Source organism: Oncorhynchus kisutch, linkage group LG12 (assembly GCF_002021735.2).
Source record: "Oncorhynchus kisutch isolate 150728-3 linkage group LG12, Okis_V2, whole genome shotgun sequence".
In the NCBI taxonomy this organism is placed as follows: Eukaryota; Metazoa; Chordata; class Actinopteri; order Salmoniformes; family Salmonidae; genus Oncorhynchus; species Oncorhynchus kisutch.
In genome coordinates, this window is record NC_034185.2 from 35725433 (window position 1) to 35749086 (window position 23654).

General features: G+C 44.2%; 2 protein-coding genes across 11 annotated transcripts in view; one reads left to right on the plus strand and one right to left on the minus strand.

Moving 5' to 3' along the window:
• LOC109900934 (protein FAM49A) overlaps window positions 1-18395 on the plus strand; it is a 28014-nt gene extending 9619 nt beyond the window's left edge. For 3 of the 10 annotated variants that reach the window (XM_020496841.2, XM_031837460.1, XM_031837461.1), the window contains exons 2-12: window positions 5587-5641; window positions 10372-10451; window positions 12172-12293; window positions 12596-12701; window positions 13389-13525; window positions 13691-13768; window positions 14075-14191; window positions 14350-14429; window positions 14566-14692; window positions 14882-14952; window positions 15284-18395. In XM_020496841.2, coding sequence (XP_020352430.1) covers window positions 10382-10451; window positions 12172-12293; window positions 12596-12701; window positions 13389-13525; window positions 13691-13768; window positions 14075-14191; window positions 14350-14429; window positions 14566-14692; window positions 14882-14952; window positions 15284-15347 — 972 coding nt within the window. In that variant the 5' untranslated portion in view covers window positions 5587-5641; window positions 10372-10381 and the 3' untranslated portion in view covers window positions 15348-18395. Of the gene's footprint in view, window positions 1-5586; window positions 5648-10371; window positions 10452-10653; window positions 10734-12171; window positions 12294-12595; window positions 12702-13388; window positions 13526-13690; window positions 13769-14074; window positions 14192-14349; window positions 14430-14565; window positions 14810-14881; window positions 14953-15283 lie in introns of all 10 variants that reach the window. The other 7 variants (XM_020496839.2, XM_031837459.1, XR_004211935.1 and 4 more) reach the window with 6 other exon arrangements.
• On the minus strand, window positions 17990-23521 carry fbxo16 (F-box protein 16). Its single transcript, XM_020496845.2, has 8 exons — window positions 23354-23521; window positions 22967-23120; window positions 22852-22887; window positions 22252-22458; window positions 21798-21962; window positions 21464-21726; window positions 21050-21143; window positions 17990-20461 (listed from the first exon to the last, which is right to left on the minus strand). The coding sequence occupies exons 2-8, from the start codon at window positions 23084-23086 to the stop codon at window positions 20210-20212; spliced, it is 1137 nt and encodes a 378-aa protein (XP_020352434.1). The 5' UTR covers window positions 23087-23120; window positions 23354-23521; the 3' UTR covers window positions 17990-20209.
• Window positions 23522-23654: the final 133 nt, after the last annotated feature.

The following is a 23654-nucleotide window of genomic DNA, read 5'->3' on the forward strand; positions in this document are numbered from 1 at the left end:
TCTGTTTTGCTCTTTCAATTGAAATGAATGAATGAAGGTGATTTCTCTTATCCGGAATGAACAGGAAGTGACCCTTACACCTACTAAGACCCAGCTTCCGAATGGCTCAATGTGTTCTGTCAACATGTCTGGTTAAAAACAATGGTTAAATCAAAGGATCATATTCCTAAATAAAAAGGATGTGCTCTTAACTAAATCATATCCACTGCTTCAGTGGACAGAGAGGAGACAGGCTAGACTGCCATGCTGTTGCCGTGCAGAGTTGAGATGGCCTGGTGTTTTGACACGCGGAGTCGTTTACTCGTGGGACGCTGTTGATCTTCCAGTCCATTGAACCTCCATCACTAACCCTGGGTTGACCCTGGAGAGAGTGTGCCTGTCTGTCGGTTAAGAGCTGCTCACACTAAGCTCAGGCAGATGTCTCGCCACAGGAAAAACACTTTGCCAAGACCCGACGAGTGCTGTTGCTACACTGTACACACACACGCGCACACACACACACACACACACACACACACACACACACACAGGGAAAGAGACGGACATCTTGGAATCCTGGGGCGGCAGCACTGGGAGAGCACCACCTGGATTTTTGCCAGACTCCCATTGGCTCCCCTTGGGTGACCTCCATTCTGGGCATAGTCTATCGCTCTCCTGTGGGAGAGATGGAGAACATTCTAGTGAATAATGGATTCCCAGGTGAATTCTGTGATCTGTTACCTCGTCAACAACAGACCTTCTGTGGCCTCCCGGGTGGCGCAGTGGTTAAGGGCGCTGTACTGCAGCACTAGCTGTGCCACCAGAGACTCTGGGTTCGCGCTCAGGCTCTGTCGTAACCGGCCGCTACCGGGAGGTCCGTGGGGTGACGCACAATTGGCCTAGTGTCGCCCGGGTTAGGGAGGGGTTGGCCGGTAGGGATATCCTTGTCTCATCGCCCACCAGCGACTCCTGTGGCGGGCCGGGCGCAGTGTGCCCTAACCAAGGTTGCCAGGTGCACTGTGTTTCCTCCGACACATTGGTGTGGCTGGCTTCCGGGTTGGATGCACGCTGCGTTAAAAAGCACTGCGGCTTGGTTGGGTTGTGTGTCGGAGGACGCAACCTCTCCCGAGCCCGTACGGGAAGATAGTAGCTACTAAACAATTTGATACCACAAAAAAGGGGTAAAATTAAAAAAACAGAACTTCTGACTGACACACTATCCAGGCTGTGACTATGGCCAACATTTGTGTATTTTCACATTTGCCCTGATAATAAATTCATGCCATACAAAGAGTTCTTTTGACTCTGACGCAGTCATTAAGTAGCCTACTTACAAGGCCTAGAAGTCTCTCGCTCTCGCTCTCTCTGACTCAGAATTTTGTCTCACTCATTCACTCTCGCGTGTCACTGAAAGTGTCTGGGAACGGTGTTCCTCAAATCTGTCTGCTTTATGTGACGACTGAAGGGAACTCGTCCCCCCTGGTCTGAATGAGAACAAGATGAGGGGTTCTCTCTCTGCTTAGAACACCTTCAGTTGAATCAGAATTGAGTATAATGTCTGACTGATGGAGTGTTCCGGTTGGTTCACTGTCAGTGGGGAACAAAGAGCTGGTGAGGTGTGTGTGTGTGTCCCTGTGGGGTTCCACTACAGAAATGTCATCTGCCTGTACCCCCCCCACCCCGTCCAATGGTCTGTAGTAACCATGGCAACAGTTTAGCACCTAGACAGGAGGCCGCAGGCTCTCAGTAAAGTGTGCATGTGTGGAGGTGGATCACGTTGTCCAGAATTCCTGACAGGAGAGGAGACCTAGAGGTCAGTGGGGAACACCCATTATTATCCATGACACTACTACTAGTCTGACGGATCAATCAGCATTCCATTAGCACCACACACACACACGTCTTTTGTCGTGTTACACTAGGTAGTTAGCCATTGTGATGTAGCCTAAGCATACGTGTTAAGCTCATTAGCTGTGTGTGTCTATGTGTGTGTGTGTGTGTGTCTAAGCAGTAAGCAGACTTTTCCTGTAGACTCTTCGTCAAAGCCTGGTCCCAGATCCGTTTGTACTTTTTTCTACTCCATTGTCGTTAGCATGACCATTCCATAAGGAGTTGGCAAGAGAGCAGAAACAGCCTGGCACCCAGGCTAACTTCATCATGCTAAGGAGCAACACGGCATCACTGTTCAAGAGACTGGCCATGATTCAGCCTCAGCATTGAATGTCCAAAGCCTTTCACACACTCTGCTAGAGATGCACACCATCCTATCTCTTCTGATCTAGGTACAACACTGGTGTTTGTTATTACTGTGGTAGGGTCACCGGGCTGGAAAATTCCACTCTGCTGAAAAACATGTTTATTTTCTTGTATTTTCTCTCAATCCCAAAGGGCACTATTTTATTTTTAGTGCTCTACTACTTTTTAACCAGAGTGCTATGGGCCCTTGTGAAAATGAGTGCACTAAATAGTTAATAGGATGCCGTTTGGGACTGAGTCTCTTTTCCTGATTCCAGTACCTGCTGTGTCTCTTTCAGGGGAAATGCAGACAATCTTTCCATCGTTCCAGAAAGAGAGAGAAGAGGGGAGAGGGAGGAAGAGGGTCTGTTTCGTCGGTAAAATGTGTGTTTGATGGAGTGGTCTGTGCTGTACACATGGCTCGTTGGCTGCCTAGGTGTGTGTATCGCGTGTGGTGAGTAATGGAGTGTCTAGCGTGTCGAGGACAAGACCACTTGTGCGTTGAACCACGGGGATCCTCCTGCTTGCCTCTATGCCCATATAAGGACTTCTGCTCCAGCACTACAACAGGCCCCATGTGACCAGCCCAGCCCTCTCCATCTATTCCCTCGCTCCACAGCCAGCCAGGTTGGATGGAGGTGTGGGGGGCGAGGACTATTTGCTGTAACAAACGAGGCGTGAGGTAGAGGAAGCAGATCTCTCTTCGTCCACTCCAGAGTGTGTTTTCTGTGACTCACCGGAGCAGGAGGCTAAGGGGCTGTCATCAGGACCAGAGGCCCTGAAGCGGAGCTATAAGTGTGGGCCTTAGGTCATGCGCTGTCACAAGAACCGAAGCCTGAGTCTAAGGGAAACCCAGTAGAGTGAGTAGTGTGTGTGCGTTCGCGTACCTGTGTCGTAGCAACATGCAAGTGTCTTTGCTGATATTTTCAACCTCTCCCTGACCGAGTCTAATACCTACATGTTTCAAGCAGACCACCATAGTCCCTGTGCCCAAGAAAGCGAAGGTAACCTGCCTAAATGACTTCCGCCCTGTAGCACTCGCGTTGGTAGCCATGAATTGCTTTGAAAGGCTGGTCATGGCTCGCATCAACACATCATCCCGGAAACCCTAGACCCTCTCGAATTCACGTACCGCCCCAATAGATCCACAGATGACGCAATCTCAATCGCACTCCTCACTGCCCTTTCCCATCTGGACAAAAGGAACACCTATGTGAGAGTGCTGTTCATTGACTACAGCTCAGAGTTCAACACCATAGTGCCCACAAAGCTCATCACTAAGCTAAGGACCATGGGACTAAACACCTCCTTCTGCAACTGGACCCTGGACTTCCTGATTGGCCGCCCCCAGGTGGTAAGTGTAGGCAACAACACGTCTGCCACCCTGATCCTCAACACTGGGGCCCCTCGGGTGTGTGCTTAGTCTCCTCCTGTACTCCCTGTTCACCCACAACTGCTTGGCCAAGCACGACTTCAACACCACCATTAAGTTTGCTGATGACACGAGTGTTAAGCTTAATCACCTACAACGATGAGACAGCCTATAGGGAGGAGGTCAAAGACCTGGCCAGGTGGTGCCAGGACAACAACCTCTCAATGTGATGAAGACCAACGAGCTGATCGTGAACTATAAGAAAAGGAGGGCCGAACAAGCCCTCGTTAACATTGACGGGGCTGTAGTGGAGCGGGTCGAGCGCATCAAGTTCCTTGGTGTCCAAATCACCAATTAAATATCATGGTCCAAACATTCCAAGACAGTAGTGAAGAGGACACAACACCTTTTCCCCTTCAGGAGACTGAAAAGATTTGGCATGGGTCCCCAGATCCTCAAAGTTCTACAGCTGCACCACCGAGAGCATCCTGACCGGTTGCATCACCGCCTGGTATGACAACTGTTCGACATCTGACCATAAGGCACTACAGAGGGTAGCGCGAAGTCCCAGTACATCACTGGGGCCAAGCTTCCTGCCATCCAGGACGTGTATATACCAGGCGGTGTCAGAGGAAAGCCCAAAACATTGCCAGACTCCAGCCACCCTAGTTATAGACTCTTCTCTCTGCTACCGCATGGCAAGCGGTACTGGAGTACCAAGTCTAGGTCCCAGGGGCTTCTGAACAGCTTCTACCCTGAAGCCATAAGACTGCTGAATAATAACAATTGGCACCCGGACTATTTACATTGCCCCCCCGTTTGTGCGGCTGCTGCTAACACACACTTTTGTCATCTGTGTGTTGACAATTCAAGAAATGGGGATTGGTGCTTTCTCTCGTCTCAGTGAAACCAGCTCAGCACGTGTTACCCAGCTCTCTTTCACTCTCTACACCTTGGCTGGGTTGTGTACGGTATTCAGGCTTCTCCTGTTGCTTTTCCTCTCCCTGCCTACATGTTGGCACACAGTGCTGGGAGAAAATGGGTGCTTGTGTGTCGCTTCTTTTCAGGTTTTTTGACCGATAGTTAGGTTGGCCTATATGGGTGTTTTTAATGATTTGTTAGCATGTTGTACTTTCACATTTACCTACTCTTGCACATTTGTATTTATTACCATTACACGGTAACAGAATGATGCTGAGACTGATTATTTTTATTTATTTTTTCACTTTAAAAGTATGCCAAACAAAAACTAATGATTGTAAAGTTAAACAAACCATACAAGGACTACTTTTAAGTTCTACAGAACATGTTACAGAACCACATCTACTTGAACAGTGCAGATGCAAAGTTAGGACTGTTTTTGCCGCCATTCTGTTAACAAAGATATCATCTGCGCTGCCCTGCAGCCTAATTTCCAGTCCAATTCCTCAATATTAGATGTGGGGGATCTGCTAGGGAACCAACAGTGATGGAGTTCTGACGGACCCACTAAGCCATACAGTATGTGGGACAAATGCAGAACCTGACGTAGTTTTGCCCTACATATCTTGACTCGTTACAACAGGGCCAAGCTGTGGCATCTCCCATGTCGTCTGTGGCAGTCACTGTAGTTGTGTGTGTGTGTGTGTGTGCGCTCCTTCCCTGCAGACTCGGTCCGGGTCTTCAGTGGGCTTGGAGGGTGTTAACCTGGGACCGCTGAGAGATGCGTTTTAATCATCGTGCCTTCGTCCGCCTGCCGTCGTTATTTTAGAACGCCGCTTTCACTTGAGTAATTTAGTCCTGTTTCACCCAGGAGAAGGAGAGGTTGATCAACGGAAACCTAATGTTTGTTTGGGTGTGCACACACACACACACGTACCTAGTCAATGCGTAACAAGACGTCTCCACTTCGCTGTTGATCTGACACTCATTGACAGTGCTTGCTTTTAGATGTTCAATGCACTATTGTGCATGAAAATGAGATATTAATAGAAGCTGTTTTTTGTGTGTTTTTTTTTCAGAAACTAAGAATAAGTGGATGTTCTAGAAGGGAAGCCAAGTCCTCCGCCAGATAAGGTACAGGTAACCGATCTCTATCACAGTTTAGCTACGCCTGACTCCTGGGCCTGTGTTCATAAGGCGTGTCAGAGTAGGATTGCTGATCTAGGATCATGCCCCCCCCCTCATTATCTTATTCATTCTGACCTAAAAGGCTAAACTGATCCTGGATCAGCACTCCAACACTGAAACGCATTATACGGGCCCTGACACCACCACACGACTCATTCAGTGACGCGATACAACCCTGTAACAATGTTCCTATGGTTTTTATGATTACTTGGTACTTCATCTAAGATTAGCTTCTTTGTTATGTAATATACACAACTTTCTCTGAGTCTGCGGCCATGTTCTCACAGCTATTTGGTAATGTACACTGAAACATGTTTGAGGGGGTTGCACCAATGATGTTTGTCTATTGGTTGCACAGATCCAGATGGTGTACTCCTGCATGAAAACCCACTTGAAGTGGAATGTTATAAGACGTGGGTCATGTTCAGCAGAGCACACCGTTGGCAAAAGTTTTTTTTTTTTTTCATCAGGAAAGCTAAACTAAAATGTATGTTCTTATTGGACAAGTTTCTGTTGCAAATAGTTTTCTCCCATTCCGTACTGAACACAACCCAGGAGTAGGACTAGATCTTGGTCTGGGCAACCACCCTTGAGGGTTTAGTTATAAATTTACTGCCGTTTTTGAAATATGTGCACCAAAGTGATATCCTGGTTTCAATCCAGAGCAGAAGTTGTGGTAGGTTTTTTTCCCCTTTTTTCTAGGCACTCTATTTTCCCCAACAGAGGTTGTTTCAATATAAACGCAGCGAGGAAAGCCGTTTAGCATTCCACCCATTTCCACTTTAATTGCACAGAGTTTTAATTATGAAGCACAAAGCGTGACGACCAGCGGCAATAACCTTCACTTGTGTTCTATTTGTAAAAGTGAAATCAGGACAGTGTTATGGCGCGTGTTAAACCAGCCCTACTGAGGACAACTCGTACAGCAGAGAAAATGAGAAACAACCAGTTAGACTGTTAAAGCAGTGTTATGGCGCGTGTTAAACCAGCCCTACTTGAGGACAACTCGCACAGCAGAGAAAATGAGAAAAACAACCATTTTAGACTTGACATTTAGACTGTTAAAGCAGTGTTGCTTTCTGACCTCCTAAAAGACTTCCCTTTAAAACATGGGTTATAATGATACACAAGGCCCCTTTTTTTTTTAAATTCAAAGGGGAAATCTGCAGTTGCTACATCCAACTGTGTCTTAAGACTTTAGTGAGGTATCGTGTTTCCAGGTTGAGCCAATCCAAGACCGGAAAGAGGGGGACATTTTAAGTCACTCGAGCGTTTCTTTTCAGGTTAAAACATGCAGCTCAATAGTTGACAGTGGAACCGAGCGTGTCTGAATTCCCCTCCGTATTTACCATTCTGTCAGTGAGGCATCGGAGGGTTACACTGGAAAGGCCTTGTCTAATAGCAGGAAGTCTACTATCTCACACCGCTATGGTCTCTTATTGCTAGGAGTTCTTTGAATGGGAACATGTTTGTTTGTGGTCGGTTTTCCTGACATTGAGCTGAACTTAGGCCTACTTTCCAGTAAGTTCCAGGGCAGAGTAAGGAGACGAATGCAGCCAGTCAGCACGATGTTGTTACTATGGTGATGCCCAGCCTAACTATCTCCCTCTCTGAATATTAGCCTCGTGCTTGTTTAGACTGGCCCTGGGCCTGGACTTGTTGATTTTTGTTTTCTTCTTCCCATTTCTCTGTGAGAAACTGAGATGGGAAATGGTAGTGAATCTACAGAGTCCATTTGAGCCTGATCAACAGAATCATCCAGCCTGGCCAAGGCAACAACAAAAAAAGAAACAGTATTGTGTTCCACATTCTCCTCTCCTCTCCACACAGCTACATTGGGCCGCTTCCCAAATGGCACCCAATGTCCTGTGTAGTGCACTACTTTTGACTAGGGACCTTGAGGCTCTGGTTAAAAATAGTGCCGCAAAGTGTAGGGAATACAGTGCCCTTTTGGGACACGGTCTGGAACTTTGACAACTGCAGTTGATCTCCCACTCAAGGTTTTTATACTATCACCCTGATTCAACTGAATTGTTGGTCTCCTATTCTAGAGACCACGGTTAGCTGAATTTGTGGTGTTAGGGCTGGGCTGGAGCAAAAGCCTGAAAACCATACAGCTCTATCTAAAACTGCTGTATGCAGAAGTTATGAAACGAGAGAAACAAACCCTGTAGTCGTCGACTGATCTAGGACATTCAATGAAGCGCTGGGAATAAGCAACATGAGCCAACAGCAGCCCCTAGTGGGCAAAAGTGATGCAAAGGTGGTGCACCCCTCAAATGAAGTGGAATAAACTGGATTCCATTCTCAGGAGTATGCGAGTGGCTGAAGATTCTGAAAGGGGTTGATTTGACTTGTTGACTTACATAATGCATTCTTAAGTGTTAGCCGATCACTTTGAAGCGCTTTCCAGTAAAAGAGATGCAATGTGGGAGACGTACAGTGTGATGATCATGTGCAGAGCACACTGTAACAGTGGGTCTTTGTGTCGCCAACCTAATAGTTACTGTCTGGGATCTGGAAAAAGCTACATTTAATATATCACTGTACTGTGTGTGAGTTCTCTACAACTAAACACCTGGATATGGCCTACTAAATAGTACGTAGACATTCCTATCAGTTTTACTAACACCCTTAGCTTATGGAGCAATCGAACCACAAAGCGTGGAACCAAACAGCCAACGGGCCTGATCATTCACTCCCTCCCCCTTCTGTTTGGTCCAGCTGTGACTGCATTACCCCCAGGGGACCTGGTACACCTTGTTGGGAACCACTGCATTAGATCAACCTCTCTTAATGGTAATCATGCTCACTAGCCTCTGATGTACCTAGCCTGGTGTGTAATTATGTTATAGTGACCACCCGGAAAGCAGTGCTTAAAGTCTCCTATCCTCTGGAAAATGATTACCACCTGTTGTCGTCCCCAATGAAATGGTTTAAAGAGTGTCTCAACTGGTGTTTTTAAGACACACACCCCTTTCCTATTGGTTTAACAAGACTGAGCTCTTAATAAAAGTATCTGCCCCTTTTTTTCTTTTTTCAATTTTCACCTTAAATGACAAACTCAAATCTAACTGCCTGTAGCTCAGGTCCTGGAGCAAGGATATGCATATTCTTGATTCCTTTTGGAAGGAAAAACTTGAAGTTTGTGGAAATGTTAAATTAATGTAGGAGAATATAACACATTAGATCTGGTAAAAGATCATACATCTTTGAATTGCAAGAACGAGGCCATAATGTATGATTCCAGCCCATGTGCAATTTAGATTTTGGCCACTAGACGGCAGCATTGTATGTGCAAAGTTTTAGACTGATCCAATGAGCCATTGTATTTCTGTTCAAAATGTATCAAGACCGCCCAAATGTGCTTCAATGGTTTATTAATACATTTTCAAGTTCATAACGCTGCACTCTCCTCAAACAATAGCATGGTATTCTTTCACTAATATCCACTGTAAATTGGACCGTGCAGTTTAGATTAAGAGTTTAAGCTTTCTGCCAAAATCAGATGTCTATATCCTGGGAAATGTTCTTGTTACTTACAACCTCATGCTAGTCGCATTAGCCTACGTTAGCTCAGCCGTCCCGCGGGGGACCCACCAATCCTGAAGAAGAGCGAAGACTTCATCGTCTAAATGCCTGACCTGAAGATCTGGTTTAAGTATCGTCAGGCCTCCTCAATACACGCACTGTGAGACATAGAGGAGCCACTGTGTTATTCCATTACACCGGCCTAGTACATGGAGTCCGTAAACGCCTAATCCACAACTAAATCACATCAATATATCTTGATGTGGAGTAGTGGTTCTCGGCTGGTTTTGCCTCTGGTTGAACCAGGCTGTCACAGTCGAGACCCAATATTTGCGTTGTGATAAAGAATTGGCAAAATACAATCTGGAGAACACATTTTTTTGTGCTATATTGATAGTAAATGTAGCAATTATGTGACAAGGGAAAAACATGTCTACCTCATTGTCAATAACATTTTGCCCATATTCTTGAATGTTCATAAACTCTCTTTTTGAGGCTTCAAACACCAAAATAGCACTGCTAATAATAGCTCCTATATTTAAATGAATGTGATTTGAAGAAAAACATTTCAGAGATTAAATGATTCAAAAATGTTAGTTCAATAGCGTTTCTACACACTTTCTACCTGGTTTAAGTTGTTTAAATTCTGACTGGAGTCTATATTTAAAGAAAATGAGAAGATTGCCCAGACTCCCGACCCATTGTAAAATGTGGGTTGCGATTCTGAATCGCTGGCGTAGAAGAAACCCCACATAACTGTAACACACACACACTGGTGAGCGAATGCTAATGGACTGGAGTGATTGACAGCGGCCTCTAAAATATTGTTTTCACTCTGAGTGTCTGTGTGAGAGAACCACTTTACCAGTCAGGCCTCTGAGATTTAGTGACTCAGAATGTTGTCGCTGTGGTTATCAGTCTATATAAAGGACAGAAACGAGTTGAAACAACCTCTGTTGTACTAGATAGTACTGTGAAATGTGTTGAAAGGGGATTAGAAATAAATGTTTAAATCACTGAATGTTTTTACCACAGTGAATGTTCTCTTGAATAATTTGAGACATTGAATTGTAAGTATATTCAAAATGCATCTAAAAGGATTTTTACCCTTTTTTTTTGTTATCATTCTTTTCATTTTTGATCAGGTTTGCTGGAATGGGTAATCTTCTAAAAGTCCTAACAAGGGAAATAGAGAACTATCCACATTTTTTCCTGGACTTTGAAAGTAAGTCTGAAGGAGTGTGCAGGAGTTTGACAGGATGCTGTAACCATGAAACTCTTTCCCCCCCCATAGTCCGTCAGTAAGCAGGTGGTTTGTATCTATGGGTCACTCCTGGACCGAAAGCTGTGGCGATGTCTGTACTTGTCTCGATCTCTCTTAACACGCCACCCACCTCCCTTTCTTCTCTCGCTTTCCTCTCTTTCAGAAACCAAATGGGGAATCTGTTAAAAGTGCTCACTTGCACTGAGCTCGAGCAGGGGCCAAACTTTTTCCTTGACTTTGAAAGTGAGCACAGCTTTTGCCTGGCCTTGGGTTCTTCTACCTTCTCTACATCTTCACTTCTGTAGAGCTTTTACTAACCAGGGTTTTGGGACAATTTCAATTCACTTCCAATTAGAATTATTTTTAATTTGTTTTTCTTCCATTGGCTGAAATGAACCGGAATTGTCTCTGACCCTTTTTTTTTTACTAACCTACCTGCATGCTTCATAGTCCCTCTGCTCCTAGAACAGCCCATTGCTTGCCTATTGTCTATCATCTAACCACGCGATATCTGTTTAAAAGCTGCACTATGTCATCTTCCTCACAATGTCTCATGCCAGCGAATGACGCATTCTAGAAAGATCTTCTCGTATTGGATGTTTAATACGTCCCGACCTCCTATTGGTCTATGCTTGTCCCGCTAGTAGAGATCTTAGACTTGGCCCAGATGCAGTCGAAATGAGCGTAGTGGTCGTAAACCAATGGCGTCTCACGTTGCACGAACGCATGCAACATGAATCTCCATTGCTTCATTGCCTTGCCCTCTTCCTACACATAATGTAGGTTAGACACAACAGCTGGACTGTTTTAACATATTCAAATATCCTGTTTTTAGCTTAGTCACACATGGGGACACACTCACGCCAAGCATATTCCTTAGTGCTAACCTTATTCATCCTGTGTTGTCATGGCAACAACATCACTCTTTTTCCCCTTTTTTTATCTACCATAGAGGGGAATGTTTTTTTTATAACGCAAATACTCCCCACAGTCAGTATTGTAACTAATGTTCTATATTTAGCCTTTGTCTGAATATATTGTAGGCTACTGACTGTTAGCTGCAGCTTATAAGAAAATTCCATGGGTAATGCTTTTGAAAAGCTAGCCGTCTAAAGGGCAGAGCTGTAAATCTTCCGCCTGCTGTAGTTTGGTAGGGAGGAGCAGGCCATGCTGCTTTAATACCGTAAGAGACCCTGCCGCTCACCTGTTTCACCACAGAGTGGCCTTTCTTTGTCTCGTCATGCTTTAGATTTAGTCTAGCTTGGATTCTACAGTTTCATGTCTGTCTATATAATTCCCTGACTAAATTAATTTAATTATATTAATTGTTTAGAAGTTGTATTACGATGCGAGGAAAGTGGCCTATACGTACGTGATTTGTTTTCGACAAACCGATAGTCATACACATTGGAGCGTCCCCAATTCCTGTAAACGTACGGTTTGCCTCGTCACATGATCATTAAAAACCAGTGTCAGAATGTGTATGTAGTTTCATGCACAGTGTTTTGTCTATGTGCTGCCCGTTAGCTAGCCAGGCTAACTGTTGTTGTGTGGCAGATGCACAGTGTTTTGTCTGTGCTGCCCGTTAGCTAGCCAGGCTAACTGTTGTTGTATGGCAGATGCACAGTGTTTTGTCTGTGCTGCCCGTTAGCTAGCCAGGCTAACTGTTGTTGTGTGGCAGATGCGCAGCCTACAGACTGTGAGAGGGAGGTATGGAACCAGGTGAACACTGTGCTCCAGGACTCTGAGAGCATCCTCTCTGGCCTACAGGCCTACAAGGGAGCAGGACAGGAGATACGAGATGTATGTATATCAACTGGATAATGCTCTCTCTCTCTCACACACACACACACACACACACACACACACACACAGTCATAGACACACACACACACACACAGTCATAGACACACACACACACACACAGTCATAGACACACAGTCATAGACATAGGCTATTCATATTCAGCACACACACAAATTGAAACAAACCTATACATTTATCGTTCTGTTAATGATCTTAATTACTTCCAATTCCCGGACCTGTTTTTTATATATCCCATATAGATGTATATTTAACCATTGTGTCTGTATGTGTGTCCCCAGGCCATTCAGAACCCCAATGACATGCTCCTACAGGAGAGAGCCTGGAACTCAGTCTGCCCCTTAGTCATACGGCTCAAAAAGTTCTACGGCTTCTCCCTGAGACTAGGTCAGTGCAACATTCAATTCCTTCACGAAGAAGCGCAGAGGGGGGATGACATTTTGGAATCTCTATCAAAAGCCAATCAACCCAATTTGGTGACGGTGCTGTACTGTTATCTTAAAGGGGATTCTCTGCTACTTTTGTGTACTTTTTAGCCAAATAGTTCTCAAAGTAGCGCTAAAAGTGTTCTCCCCCCCCCCCCCCCCCCCCCCGACGTACTGCGTCATGCAAGTGCTGACACGTCGTTGCTCTCGCTTTGCTGTGGCTCCATGATGTGCCTCTTGCTAGCTGTCACTCGTATGGCAAGGTGCTGAAGCTCATTGGTTAAACTTGAATTGCTAGGGGGCCGGGGAAGCATTTTAGTGAATGGCACAGCTTCTAGAAAAACAGTTGCTTTCAACCTAGGGATTTCGTGGCTAATTGAGGTAAAAACCGTAATTCCACAAAAAAGTATACACATAAGCTACACGTTGGCACATCAACCCAAAGCGTGAGGTAAAGAAAATATGTAGAATTCACCAAAGTTCAGGAGCATGTCTTTTTCACATTTGAGACGTAAAGTATTTTTTGACAACCTAGCCTCGTTCTCCTGGTTGTGTGTTGAGGGGGCCATGTGTATCCTGCTGGAGAGCCTGGCGTGTTTAAAACCTCACTCATGTTTGTAATGTAATATATGTGTTTCTGCTCCTGTAGAGAAGGCTCTCCAGGGCCTGCTGGAGTCCCTGACGTGTCCCCCATACACCCCAACCCAGCACCTGGAGAAGGAGCAGGCTCTGGCCAAACAGTTTGCTGAGATCCTCCACTTCACCCTGCGCTTCGATGAACTCAAGGTCGGACTGGCTGCTATTGGAACACGACATCATCAAACCACACTTTTTCAAATTAAACACACGTCATTTCTGTGAAAGTGAAAAGTTTTGTACCCGTTTTATTCCCTCTGGTAAAGAGTTCCTATATTGTCTATGTTGGTACTGAATGATTGTTCTGTCTTTCAGATGAGAATTCCTGCCATTCAGAATGACTTCAGTTATTACAGGAGGACAATCAGTCGAAACAGGATAAACAACATGAATGTGAGTCAGAGAAAGTGTTGTCATATCTACGGTTGCAAAAATCCTGTAACTTCCCCAATCCTACAACCAGGATTTCTGAAAAACTTGGCAATTTTGGGGAAGTTACCAGAGTTTTGCGTCCCTAGTCATGTCTATTTTAGATCCAATGTGACAGAATAGCTCATCTGTATTTTTTTTTGGGGGGGGGGGGCTGGTTCGCAGTCTCTGAACTCCTTTGTCGTTGCCATCCAGTCTCCTCTGCCTTGACGCCAAAGATGGATCAGACATTGAGCCTGACTGTCTGTTTTACGCCTGTCTTGTCTCTAGTTGGATATCGAGAGCGAGGTCAACAATGAGATGGCCAACAGAATGTCACTGTTCTACGCCGAGGCGACGCCCATGCTGAAGACCTTAAGCACAGCTACGACAAACTTCGTAACCGAGGTAAGAGACTAGTCCTTTTCCCCTTTGTTTGCTGCTCGGTGATAAGATTTGATGGTCAGGTTTGTGTTTAATTTGATAGCAGCACTGTTCAGTCTGTTTTGAGGCAAGTTGGTGTCATGTTGGTAATAGTAACCTTGTTCTATTCCTACACCCCCCAGAATAAGACATTACCCCTGGAAAACACCACTGACGTTCTCAGCACCATGGCCAGCGTCTGTAAAGTCATGCTGGAGACACCGTGAGTTGACTTGACATTCTAGCAGCGCGACATTCCTAGGAAAATATATACAGTATGTTTATCGATGCCACTATTAAACACGGTTCAACGTGTACTTTTAATTGAATAGTGTGTGTCGATGTCTTTCTCTCTCCAGAGACTACACGAGCAGGTTCAACAGTGAGGACACGCTCCTGTTCTGTATGAGAGTGATGGTTGGAGTCATCATCCTGTACGACCACGTCCATCCCAACGGAGCCTTCAACAAGTCCTCCAAGATCGACGTCAGCACCACCTCTAATATATACTGATTCTATAATACCCTGAAGGCCCAATCTTACTCTAATGTTAGCATGCGTAATTTCGCTCTTTCGTCTAAATCGCGTCAATGGGAAATGTGGGTGAGTTTTTTTTCTTCGAATGCTTTAAACATGTTTTTCAAGGTTTAAATGTAGTTTTTTGTTTCTCATCAGATGAAGGGATGCATAAAGGTCCTGAAAGAACAACCAGCAGATAATGTTGAAGGTCTCCTGAACGCCCTCAAGTAAGTCTCTCTCCTCGCCTCAGTTTAGTACTTCTCTGAGGGGGAGAGGGGTCATGTCCGACCTTACTAAAGTTTCTGAACACCAAATGATTTAGAAATGGCGCCTTGGTAAGAATGCTACTAACAGTTTTTGACGATGGTATGGGCGGTGCTCTTTGGGTGGAAGCATTTTCTCTGCAATGCAGCGAACAGTCCATGTGACTCCTGTGTGTCTTTTTTTAGACGACCTTAATTAAAATGGCATATTTTGAGAGAAAAGTCTGAAAACAGCTGCCACCGAGGTGTTTCAGTCCCATTGCCTGCTTCACATTAGTCTTGCTCTCTCTTTCAGGTTCACCACAAAACACCTGAATGACGAGTCCACTCCAAAAAACATCCGAACGATGCTTCAGTAACATTTCTATCGAAAGAGGATCAATGTACTGACCTAAAAAAAAAAAGATGTATATGTTTACATAATTTAAAAGACTGGATGTTAATACTTGTGTATTTACATAGTCATTCCCTCCAACTTACTGAAACATATAGAACATGTACCTTTTACTTTGAAAAATGAGTTGGCTATACTGTAATTTTTGTTGAAGCACAAATTGTGGATATACCTTTCAGCCTTACAAAGCTTGGCAAGCAGCTTGGCAAGCAGCACTTGAAGAAACAAGCACTCCGGTTGGTTCCTATGAGGGAGCGAGCAAATAAAAGGAGCTTCATTGGTGGTTCGTTGTCAACAGAAGCTGAATTCCGAATTGATGTCGAACCAGGTCCCAGATCACTTTGCGCTGTCTTCCTAACGCCTGTGGTGGTTCAATGTTGGCAAGACGGCACAAACTGACCTCTGAGACCATGCTACCCAATCCCTATCCATCTCTGTAGATCGGGATGATTGGATGGGTGTAAGCAATATGGTGCAAATTCCACCTAGTCTATCAGAAGGCAAGGGGAAGATTGTTCAAACCTATCAGATCTACAGGAGTGCCTGTAGGGACTAGAAGTTGGTTTGGGAGGGGGGGGGGGTGATGGCTTTCATTTGAAGTGGTTTCGGTAAGTTGGCGGACGTTGTTGTGCTTCGTTGGCAAGGAAGTGACGGTGCCATAAGAAATAAACCAATCAACCAAATGTTTTTGAGCCCGTGTGGCAGGAGGATGAGGATACAGTATGTCGTTTAGTTTTCTTTATTTTTCATGTATCAGGTGTGTTCCTTTTTGTATCTAACAGAAGTCCATTGCTCAAAGAAGCAGCTTTCAATACAAATTAAGTCATGACACGCAGTGGCAAAAACAATTCCTTCCTTTTTTTGAGATCTCTACTCTGGTAGTAGGATAGCGGTGATTCTGGTGAGCCTTTTCTCCTAGTTGTTCTCCTTTTATCCTCTTAAGGACGAGTGACGCCTCCGTCTGACTGTGGTCCCGTTCTCTACCCTCCTACCTGAAGTGTACTCGTTCCCTCACCGTTGGTGTAAGTGTTGACTAGACTAGAGGGAGTTTCCCACACCTGTCCATTCTATGAAGGGGTGTGAGCGAGTGCACAATTTGAGAAGACGGGCCGAGAATTGGGCTGCGGTCACACTTCAAGACAGTCACTTCTGGTAGGGTGAAAAATAAATCCCTAAAAAAATGTACTCACAGCAGTCATCATTTCAGGTCACACAAAGTACCATTCTGTAGAATAAGGCCTTGTCGCTCGCTCCTATACTCTTACTTACATCCGAATGTGCAAATATATTTGTGTCACTGATTTTGTTTGGAGGCACTCCAAGATTAAATCTACACTCCATATCTTGGTTTGATGATTGATTTAAATATGTCAATTTCAGACTGGTGTTGACCCCTGTGTAACTTGTTGCCCTTTTTTGAGTAGTTTTTGTGTGTGTGCAGCATTGTTTCATGCTAATGAACATTGACCAAAGGGGCATTATAGGAGTATTCTCGAAGCTCATTCAGCATGTATACACTGGTGTCTTATCTTTTTGACTTGGTTCAGTGGTGAATAATATTCATCTAATTATTAACAGGAGAATGATATTGGAACGTTATCTACAAAATGTCAGGATTGTGAGTGGCTTTTGTTCTGGAAATATGTGGTGTTCTATGGAATTAGAGAAACGGTTGTTTGGTAAAGGTCAGACAATCGCTTGTTATTGATTTTTTTTTTTTATGACTTGGAAGAAAATCTGCGTTAACTTGTTGTGCTGCTCTCGATCCTGTCTGTCCAGACGCATGTGGAATTGAAGCTTTTTTTTATGATGGGGAAATGCAGAGATGAAACCATTTTAGACTATGGCTGTTTACACAGGCAGCCCAATTCTGATGTTTTGCTCAATTATTGGCAAAAGAGCTGATTGGTCAAAAGACCAATTAGTGGAAAAAGATTAGATTTGGTCTGCTTGTGTTAGCAGCCTAATTGGCCTATGTCATGTTGAGCAGCATGCAAACAATTAGCCTGGTCCCAGATCGGTTTGTGCTCCTGCCAACTCGCATGAGGTCATTGTCAAGCCAAACATTTCACTTGACAATGAGTGGCAGGGAGTTGGCATGATGGCACAGACTGGCACTCGGGCTACTAAACAATGGCCAAGCCTGTACAAATGTGTCCTGTTCATATGTTCCTTATTAGAGAAACCCACAACCCTACGACCGTCAATGGGCTTTTATGCTAGACTGAAGTAGCCTGTCTTGTGCCTCTTCTTGTCACGAAGTCAGCAATAGTCACCAACCTCAGAGAATTATGAATTAAGTGTATTTAATTATACAGTAAATTATTAGGATCTACAGTGTTAATGTGAAATGAGACGAAGGGCTATTATAGAGTTTTTAAAATCCACACAGTGAATATGTTTGTCCATCCAAGCTTCAATAAAATCCTTACTCAATGCATCTCTTTATCTCTAACATTACTCATCGTGATAACATACAATGCTACTAACAAATGTTTAAGAAAAGAAAAAAACAGGTCATTAACCTCCATGGATTTTGACATTCATGTTAATTGTTTATTTTCTATATTGTCTGGTGATCCATAATGCACTTTGACAAGTGTGAGCCATACTTTTTGTGTGTGATGGATGCAATGTATATATGCAATGGATGAATACTGTATGTAGACCTGTCAGAAATGTCAAGCTAAATGTGCACCATACAGCCATATACTGAGGATGTTTCAAAGGTTTAATTCCAAAAAAGATTTCCGTCAAACTTCTATCAGTATTGAACTACACAATGTCTTCAGCACAATACATGTTGCTATTATTATTATTATTATTATTATTATTGTGTTGTATGCAAGCTGTGTTGAATATTGAGATATTTGAATAGTAGTTGGATTTGCTTTAACTGACAAGACTTTTTAATGGTTTGGAGCGTTGGTTAATGTTTCTTATAAATGGCTTTTGCTTTATATTGAATGGATGTGTGAACCGAAAATTAAACTGGTACATTTTCTGCACCTGGGTTTGTTGTCATGAATATTTTATTGACATTTTTCCATACCAAACAAATTATATAGTCATGTCCATAGATTGTGTGTTCTTGTCATAATTCAACTTAGTGGAAATGTACGTCAACCTGATTTAATGTAAAATCAAGAGTACACTTCTCAGTTCCATCTTCCCAGTACTGTTTGGTTGAACGGTTTCTCTTCTGATTCTCACTACTTCAGTATGTATAGTACTGTTATCAGTACTGTACGTCCTCTATTGTATACCAGTGCTTCTCAACTGGTTTTGCCTCCGGACCCAAATTGGTACCCGTTGTCTCGGTCGCAACCCAATATTAGAAGTAAAACAAGCCACCTGGAGAAGTATTTGTAACGCTATATTGATAGTAACTGTAGCAATGTATATGACAAGGTAACAACGTTCCCGCATGTTCTATTGTCAATACTAATTTGACCCATGATTTATAAACGTGTGTATGCTAACTGGTTTGAGACTACAAAATCAACCAAATCTGCTAAATAGCTCGATATTGAGAAATAAAAAGATTTCTACAACCTTTACCTGGCTTTCGTAGTTTAAGTGCAGACGAGTCTTTTATTCATCACCCCAAAACAATAACCACTTTATTTAATCAGACACCCGCGACCGATTTCTAACCACTCGACCAATGTTCCTTCTAAACTGCGCGCATTTCCTCCAGGACTGCTGCGCAGAAGAAATGCATGAGTGAACTTCACTGAGTTCGCCCAATTAGTTTGCAATATGTAGATCAACGGTTTTTTCTATGATCGAATCAACATATCAGCCCCTTTTCAATGCAACAAACCTAATTTTACAAGATTGAGTCTGATTTTGTTTTAGCCAGAGCGCATGGAGTAGAGTGAATGCGCTTTTCAGATCTGAGCCGTCCGTGCGCACACTTCTTGATGTCCTTTGCTAGTTAGCGCGTTATTAGCTCAGTTATAGATAAGTATAGGTCAGCAATGGGGAGTTCCAGCTTCCTACAAGAGCACAAAACGTGTAGGCTACATTTCAACATGTCTTTGAAAAGTCAGTCCGGTAAAAAGCTTGTCTTAATAAAAGGAGCAGAGTTGTATTTTGAGACAGGCTTGAATATGCAAATAAGCCAATAGGCAGAGGGGTAGCGTACATTGTCTACTTCTCTGTATGGTATTAATTCATTTGAATTTGTAAAGGGGTTTCTTGCATCATACAACCCAAGGCAATTTACAGTCACCTATTTGGCCCATTGTCTAAAACTGTATGGGTACAGCCTCAGTGCTCACTGTAAACGCGCGCCGGAAGTTGCACAAAATTCTGACAATGTTGAAGTTTCTGCTCACAAGACCGAAAATATGCTCAGTGCCCCCCCATAAAAAAATAGAGAGAACATTGGTCAGACTCCAGTTGTGCACCGCTGCTGCGTTGTGTCTGTGCTACAGTACTAACGTGTTCCACAGGGTGGCGATATAGTTCACTCGTCTGATCCACCACTGGAAGACTGTATCCTCCAAGGCTGTCCCTCAAACAGTGGTGCTGCTGAAACCTCAAACCATGTCAGTCAATTATACATCATACATGATACAGAACATTCACGCGGTGAAAGAGAGCATATTCATTGAGTAAGAATGTAATGTCACGTGTTTCCTTGGACACAAGTTTCCTTTTTGATGGAGAGCTCATTCTGTTAGTTCAACCAAGAATGTACATGAAAGGATTGGTCATCTATTGTCTTACTAGGTGTGGTCCTGTGTGTCCTGTGTGATGGACAGATTGTAGGAAAGTAGGAAAGAAGAAAAGGAGGAAGGAAGGGAGGGAAAGATGTTTCTAACTAGGAGTACTCCTGTTTGTCCTCATTGATGCCCTCAGTCCTTCCTGACTGAGCCTGGGCACCGCTGGCCTCACAGGACCAGGTCGTATCCCAGCATTCCATTGGCTCGACCGCGACAGGCTCTTGGCTGTTGCCTTGGTGACAGGGTACTCTAGGCTCTGTGTGGCCCATTGGGGGCGGAAACGGTTCTGCTTCTGCTGTCCTGCTCCAGAACCCGAACCTGGAGTCAGGTCCAAGGACAGGAACATCTAAGAGGGAGAAGAACAGATGCAAACTATGTATATTTTGATGCATGCCTACATGTTATACTGTCCGTATTGTCCCAACCTGTGTCTAAGTTGCAAGATGACACGGTATGTGAAGTCCTCTTATTGTATTCTGTGACAATATAGTTAGGTGTGTTTTCTCTTTTAGTTTGGTATTTCGGCTGATGAAACGTCTGGTATTTCGTCTGATAAAATGTGTGGTATTTCTGTAAACGGAAACACTTAGAATGTTCAATGACAGTGTTCTCTCTCCTCCTCCCCTGAAGCAGCAACAGCGTTTTTGTCCTCACTCTCTCACACACACACACACACACACACACACACACACACACACACACACACACACACACACACACACACACACACACACACACACACACACACACACACACACACACACACACACACAGAGTCCCCCTGGGTAACGCATTTACATGAATTTCCATGTGAAGTCTGTTCAATATGCATTATGTCTCTTGGTGTGTGTCTCCTGGGAACTCTAAGCATTCCCTTGGCTGTTATCCAAGATAGGGTCTTCAGACTGGTCATATTCTGATGAGAGGTGCTTACCAATGACTTTGCCTTGCGCAGTTTATAATTGAATGCAGACAACTCTTTCTTATTTTCATTGTATGTGTTGAAGACCCCTCTGCTCTTCACTTTTCTGGAAAACAGACCATTGTCACTGGAACACCAGGTAAAGTTACATTGGAATTCATAGGCTGATTTAACCGATGTCTGATTGTTCAATTCAATATTATACTTTATTTATAGCCTCAGGGGCAAATAAGAGTTGATTGTGCTTTCATTTGGGAAGGAATGCATTGGTTTGGTGAATGCTTTGTATTTCAAGACTGATGTACTTTTCACTACACACACACACACACACACACACACACACACACACACACACACACACACACACACACACACACACACACACACACACACACACTAACTACATACTAGAGGAAGTGGTCTTACGCTTGGTGGGCGTGCTCTATGGGGTCCAGATTTTCCAGATAATTGAATCGCACGGTGTCAGTGGGGTGTCTGTCTGCACCCCTCCACGGGGGTAGCCCCTTCAGCTGGGACCCTCCTGACCACCTCGTGGTGCCGCCACCGCTCCTCTCTTGCTGGACGGGGCGTGCGGATCGCACCTCTCTGAGGAAGCTCTCTGATTGGTCAAACGTCACACTGTTTATGGACGTCACCTCGGGGACAATGAACTCCTGCTGTGATAGAGTCTGAACACACAGAAATGGTGTCTGTTCCGTGCAGGTAGTTGTATACACTGTCCAGGCCTCCAGTCACTCACCTTAGGTTTGCCGATATGGAGCTCCAGTACGGTCTCTATGTAGTGTCTCTTCCAGACCCCATGTTCAAATGGTGTGGGAGCAAAGTTGATGCACCAGCCCAGTTTAAGACACTTGGGCATCCATTGCTGGTCCAACTCAACTATACTCTTCCAGTGCCAACTCACCTGCCAACACAGGTACACAGGTACCGCTTAAAATGGGCCAGGACATGTCACACATTTAAGTGTTGTAATGTGGTGCCTAATAGCATATGTATGATGCAGAAGTGACTGGGTGAACATAGCTAGGAACCTATTATTATAGAATGAGAGAGAGAGTTAGTGTCTCAATTTAAAATAAAATAAAGTAGCTACACAATCTTCAGTCACATAACTTGTTTACTGTTCAATTTCTGCTACATATATGAACAAGACCCGAAACACCCTTACCTACCTCCCTCCCTACTGTACCTACCTGTGCACACCTGCAAAGACTCCTGGGGTCGAGGAAAGAGAAGACATAGAGAGAGAGAACTCTGGGCAGGACAGAGGTGAAGTCTAGGTTCTCTTCTGGAACCCTCTTGGTCAGGTTCTGACGGAGGAAACGCAGCTGGCCCACTGAACACCGCGAGAAAAAGTCCTGTAGAACCGCCTTCCTCTGGCCGTCGCTCCACTTGTCAAACTAACAGACACACAGGGATGGCATCAGCTGATCTTAAGTGATGTATACTGTAATTTATTTTTTATGTAACTAGGCAAGTCAGTTAATTAAGAGCAAATTCTTATTTACATTGAGTGGGTTAACTGCCTTGTTCAGGGGCAGAATGACAGATTTTTTATCTTGTCAGCTTGGGGATTTGATCCAGCAACCTTTTGGTTACTGGCCCAACGCTCTAATCACTAGGCAAGCTGCCGCCCCCAAACAAGCACCTTCTTCAGATGGGGGTAAATATAGTAGAAAAGCTGTAAAAAGATTGTTTATGTGGTTCTGGTTGCATTGCTGTATGTCTAACCTATTCCCCATGGTTATTATTTGATCAATTTATAACCTACCAATATTTAGAGGCCCACTTACCCATTTTCCCAGGAGGTTTCTTCGCTCTTCAAACACCTAAAGAAGACAGATGTTTAATCTAAGTAGAAGATTAGATTAAAACTGGATTATTGTAAAGATTAGAGGTCACCTTTACATTGTTATTAGACAGCTGGTGGTTAAGAGGTGTCCAGGCACTCATTTTGGTCTGCATCTTGGCCGAGGTTAGTGAGGTCATCTTGGTCGAGGTTAGTGAGGTCCTCGGTGCAAAGGACATCTTTCAGCTGCTACAAATCCGCAACAAGTCAGATCTGTGTGGAGGGAGAAGAAGACTGCATCACCTGAAGTGAATCGTCATTGGTTAGGGCTATCGCATGTGTATTTATTTGCGTTATTCACTCATTAAATCAGAGTAGCCCAAGCAGTCCTAGTCAGTCAATGAACAGTCACATAAAACCCACATTAGATACCTGTACTATTACTAGCTCTGCTTTCTCTATATTACAGATGTGGATGGTCCATTAGACTAGTGGAAAAGTCCTACCATCAATCTCCTCCGGCCTATGATGCATGAAGCAAGCAAGCATAGTTATCATCCCAATCACGAATCCTCAGTGTTATGTATTCGTATCTTGTCCATAGGATTACCAGTACATGTCACTTTGTTCTTCAAGCGCTCGTACAGTTTACCTGTTTCCATAGTAATGGGTGTACTGTTGGGTGCACCTCCCCCTCTCCTTCTCCACCCAACGTTGTCACCGTCGCCGCCTTGCGTAGTCAAGAGCAACGACATGAGCGACGCAAACACCGCTTGACACACAAGGGTGGCGCTGTTGCCACCGAAA